The sequence below is a fragment of the Stegastes partitus genome, unplaced genomic scaffold, assembly GCF_000690725.1.
Source record: "Stegastes partitus isolate 25-593 unplaced genomic scaffold, Stegastes_partitus-1.0.2 Scaffold1219, whole genome shotgun sequence".
NCBI classification, from domain to species: domain Eukaryota; kingdom Metazoa; phylum Chordata; class Actinopteri; family Pomacentridae; genus Stegastes; species Stegastes partitus.
In genome coordinates this window covers 3,306-8,641 of record NW_007578950.1, presented here as the reverse complement: position 1 = coordinate 8,641, position 5,336 = coordinate 3,306, and the positions used below count along the sequence as shown (strand labels likewise).

The 5,336-nt window shown below is 42.8% G+C and overlaps 1 protein-coding gene across 1 annotated transcript in view; it reads left to right on the top strand.

The window, feature by feature from the left end:
• Positions 1 to 5,336, top strand: part of matr3l1.1 (matrin 3-like 1.1) — a 12,964-nt gene that overhangs the window by 5,536 nt on the left and 2,092 nt on the right. Inside the window, exons 7-12 of the mRNA XM_008297430.1 lie at positions 731 to 856; positions 1,661 to 1,777; positions 3,523 to 3,647; positions 3,739 to 4,241; positions 4,498 to 4,588; positions 5,138 to 5,330. Coding sequence (XP_008295652.1) covers positions 731 to 856; positions 1,661 to 1,777; positions 3,523 to 3,647; positions 3,739 to 4,241; positions 4,498 to 4,588; positions 5,138 to 5,330 — 1,155 coding nt within the window. The remainder of the gene's footprint in view (positions 1 to 730; positions 857 to 1,660; positions 1,778 to 3,522; positions 3,648 to 3,738; positions 4,242 to 4,497; positions 4,589 to 5,137; positions 5,331 to 5,336) is intronic.

The window sequence follows — 5,336 nt, the reverse complement described above, 5'->3', positions numbered from 1 at the left end:
TTGTGTTCATGGAACAGTGCAAAGCTGAAATCATTGTTGTCATTAATGTCTGTTTCATTCTGCGTTGGCTCAGCCATTGTTATTGAATGAATTGCTTGAAATTACTCTCTCTGCCTCCTCTTCCCTCATTGTCTTTTTAAAAAATCTGCTCCACAGAACTTTATCTTTTTAATACACATCAACTGAACAGCTTGTCTGCAGCACCGTGTAGAGACGGACTGATGAAGTTCTAGAAGTCCTGCCTTCCACCACTGTGGTCAACAGAGGTTACAGAGACACTGATACAGCTTCATGATCATCATGCACTTGCACCAATGCGACCAGTTGAAATTTCAACTCACACACAAACAAAAAAAAGGTCACAGATGCGACCGTTTCAGTTGCCGGGAGCCCTGTGTACATGTAAAGGCTTAGAAGTGCTTTTAAAAAGTCATGCAAAGTAAGAAGAACAACATTTCAACTTCAAGGGCCTGTAACTGGAAATATTCAGAGTATGAAGGTAGAACTTTGCATGGCTTCATTAAATATAAAGAAGTTACTAAAGAATCAGCTGATTGTGAGGAAGTCTGTTGATCTTTATTAAAACTGTCATATAGTACTTGGCTGTCTTTCACTGATTCACTCAGCAGCTTGTGATCTTGACACATTCACTCATGAAGATGCTGTTTGACGGTTTAGAGATGAGCAGCAGCTGTTGTTTTTTGTGTTAAGCTTTGCTGTAAACCTGCAGGCGTTTCTGGAGCTGGGCACCGTCGACCAGGCGAAGGACTTGGTGAAGTTCCACATCAACTATCCGCCGACTGTGAACGGAGAGCAGATTGAGTTCAGCATCTCGAACGCCTTCAGCTTCCTTTGGGTATGATGTCTGAAACACCGACGCTGAGCTGACTAAGATGAATGAGGATGAGTGTGGATGGAACGCTTTCTTTACAAATCAACTTTCAGACAGTCGTGTGACACACAGCAGGACAGAAAACACAATAGAACTAAAAGGCATCAGCTTGTAAGATCAATTTCTGAAACACAATAAATCTTAAAACCTCTAAGAGCAACCAGAAGCTATGTAACATGTAAAAAACACAATAAAGAACCAGATCTCAGCTTAGTACTGTGAAATGTAATTAAAATTATTCTATGTGACTCATTGAACACCGATTCTGAGCTCCTCGGTGCAGCTCAGGTCGACTATTATCAACTTTCAGACGTTTCATTTATATTTTTGTGTATTATATTTCTATCCTTTTTTTCATTGACATTTTTAGGAATATTTATCATCTTTAGGACAAAATGACACCATAAATTATTGGTTATTTGTATTATTGATGTTATAATAATGTATTACATTCTTTATTATTTTGAGACATTTTATTATTGTTTTCTTTATTTTTAAGACATTTTATTAGTATTTTTGGACATCTGTCAAATATTTTACAAATATTTTTCTGACATTAACAAAAAGGTTCCAATACTATCTTCAAGTGTAATATTTTTCGGACATCTTTTAAACATTTATCTGTTGTTTCTCAGACACAGATCAGCTTTAAGCAGAGAGCACTGCAGAGCCGTTATTTCACTTTGACACCTCGTGCACAGCTTGTGGCCACAGCTTCAGTGTCCTGCTTGTTGAACATCCTCCTCAAATTTCATTTTGTCTCCTCAGAGCTGTCAGGTGGTGAGTTTCAGTCCAGCTCCAGCAGGAGAAGACGGCCGATCAGATCTGATCAGCATCGTGAAGCGCTTCGGCCTGCCGCTCTACACGCTGTTTCTGCCGTCTGTGGTGAGATCAACCTGCAGCACAGTTCAGTCTGATAACGCTCTGGTAACAAAGCACACAGCTCAAGTGATGCAGGAGAGGTTGGAAGCTGTTGGAGCGTTTAGCATCCAGCGGATATCTGTGATTCAGTCGGTCCAGTAGAACATGTCAGATCCTTCACTGAAGTTTTAAGACGTAAGCACACAAAACGACTACAAGAAGACACAAAACAACCACAAAGAGACACACAATGGCTGCAAAAAGGACAAACTGACTTTGTAGACACACAAAAACTCAACTGCAAAGAGTCACAAAACATACACAAAAAGACAAAATGACTGCTAAGGGACATAAAATGCAAAGAAATACAAGCTACAGTCGTGACTCAATAATCCGACACTAAATGTAAAACCTTCTTTTATATCGGATTGTCAAGACAAGGAGGGCTTGATACTGGAAGGCTCATTTGTTGTTGATATTAATTGTCTATAGTTGTTATAGTAACTAGTGTATGATTAGAACACTACGCATCCCTGGATTTCAGCCTAACTGACCGGTGCGCTTGTGCACGGCCCGTCGGTTGACATCAAAGGTAAATGCATTCAGGCAACAGGCTGAAGTGACACCAATCTGTTTTTTTTTTTTGTTTTTTTTTTGCCCCTATGTGACCCGTATCTGGTCTTTTCATGACAGTCTGAACAACACAGATCCAATTAATGATGAATATCTGAATATTCGGGGGTGACGGGGTGGAAGTGTCCAGAACACACAGGCAGTACTTGGCTGCTGATGCTAGTTTAGTTAGCGCTCACACTTCTGTTTCCTCCATCGGTGGCGGCGGGGGAGTGGCAGATACGCTCCACCGTTACCATCCATGTTTACTTCCATAAACACTGAGCACGCTCGCTGCGTGTGACGTCGTCGTGTCCTCTTCTGTGCATGCGGGACACTTTTGGGTCGTATGAAGTTCACACAGCAGATCACATACAAGTCGCATTGAACTAGAAACGTGAAGGAAGTCACAAAGAAATCAGATTTCACAAAAACCTCTGAGTTCATGTCAGAGTTGGAATCCAAGGCTGTTGGTATGTTCAGGCTATTTTTCATAGGTTCTGTTTGTTTTTCCTAAAAACCTGTCGGATTGTTAAGGGTCAGATTATTGAGTCACGACTGTAACTGCCAAGAGACGCAAAATGGTCGTAAAGAGTCAAAACGATCACAAAATGACACGAAACTGCAACACAGCTGTGGTTGATGCTGTAGACCAACCTGGAGTTCTACCTGGTCAGAATGTGATTACAGATTTCCCACCGTTGCCGACCACTTGCCAGATGGCAACGGCAGCTTTGGATTGTTGGAGTTTAAATGTGTAAGGTCTTCACCTAACTATGTTGAGCGCTGTGAGATGACATATGTTGTAAACTGCACGATACAAATAAAATTGAATTGAATAGATTTGTTGAATTAGAGTTCAGACTTCGTGAAATATATCTGTAGTTAAGTCAGAAGCGACAGCAGGTGGGGGGCGGCTTTATTTTCAAACATACTGCGACACTGTTTTAACGACATGTTAGATCAGCCAGAGGATGACATTTAACCCCAAGTCTCTGATAAGCAGAGCTCTTGTTGTCCACATAGTTCTCCTGATGATGTCTTTCATTTTCTAACCATCTGATCCACCACAGCAGCCACTGTTACTGCTGCTAACGATGTTCAAATGCTGTGATGAGCAGCATCCAGGTTCACGCTGGTTTGTTTTTGTGTTTCAGGCGTTTGTGGAGATGAGGAATGTTGTGGACGCTCAGAAGCTGGTCGATTATTATTCTACAAACACTCTGAGGATCAACAAGGACTCTATCAAAGTCTCGTTCTCTGAAGAGTACAAGAGGCTCATGTGAGCAAACCGACCCAGTGGGAAATCCATCAGCTCATTCCTGTCCACAGATTTCTGATTATTGGTGGTTCTGGTGTGTTCTGTCCTACAGGAACATTCCATCTGCAAAGAAGTACGAGGAGGAACCCACTTCAGCCAAGAGGAGTTCAAGTCCAGAGAAAAACCAGAAGTCAGGGACCAAGAGGACGAGGAGCGAGTCCAACAGAGACCGCAAGAGCAGGTCCAGATCAAGAGACAGACAGATCAGAACCAAGTCCAGATCCAGAGATAAATCTAAAGAAAGATCCAGCAGACACCGGAAGACTAGATCCAGATCCAGAGACAAATCCAGCAGCAGGTCCTCTAGGAACAACAGGTCTAGATCCAGCCGAAACACTAGAACAAGGTCCAGGTCCAGGTCCATGTCCAGTGATAAATCAAGAACAAAGTCCAGCAGAGAGATCAGATCTAAGTCCAGGGAAAAGTCGGACAGAGAGAAAAAGAGCAGATCCAAATCCAGAGAGAAGACCAGCAGAGAGAAAGGGACCGGGTCTGCGTCCAGGTCCAGGGATGAGTCCAGCACCGGACCGTCCAGGGAAAAGATGGTGGAACCAGGTAACCTGACCGAGCTCAACCACGGCTAGAAGGAGAGAGAGGAATCATGTAGTTAAATGAACAAAACCAGGAAAAAAAAAAATCAACATTTCTTTGATTGTTTATGTGACCAGACTGACACATTTAGCCCAGATGAGTTGGTCCTCCTGCCCGCTGGACAGAACGTTTAGCTTTTGGTGGAGAATGTGGGCATGACTGGCTCGTGAAGGCTGACTGATCTTATCCTTACATCTGCGTGATGATTTTGGTCTTCCAGAGTCTAAAGATGAGCCGACTCCTGTTAGCGGCTCCAAACCTGAAGCTGCAGAGGAGATGGAGGAGGAGGAGGAGGAGGAGGAGGAGGCGGGGTGAGTTCCTCAAATCAGCAAAGAGGGAAAACTTCCAACCGAATATCAGTGGTGTTGGTCCACCATCTCAGATCTTACTCGGTTACTGTTACTTGGTACGCAAAGCAAACTTCTTTATAGTATTTTGGCTTAATTTGGAGAATTTCATCTGTTTTCAGACATGGGAACTTTTGTGTTTTTCCCCTAAATATGTCTTACCTGGGAAACCACTATAGGGGTTTAGTATCTCCAAAAAAAAAAAGGAATATTTGGTAAAAACAATTAATATTTGCTGTTATGACCAAATGGTGATGTGGACTCAATAAACTGGTGTATGTAGGGCTCTGGTTATTGTCATATATGTGCAAGCTTGTCGGCGGAGTTGTCTTCATGTTGAAGTTTTCATATGCATATTGCATCTGAGACTCCTAATGCCTCACTGAATGTTTCCATACATTAACCTATCATACATGAAGTTCTACTGATGTTACAGGCCTTCAAAGTTGGTGAAATGTCGGCCAAAGACTTATTTTTAGTAGGAAATTTAAATGCAATTCTCATCATCTGCAGGATGTCTGCAGAGGAGAGCGACATCGAGGGGATGGAGGTGATCGCAGAGGACGGAGAGGATCTGGAGGACGAAGAAGTGGAAAGTCAGGAGGAAGAAGAGGACGAAGAGGAGGAGGAGGAGGAAGCTGCTGAGGAAAACGAGAGTCCTGCAGAGAGAACGCAGTCACTGGAACCAGGTAGAAACCAAAGTCCAGTTGTT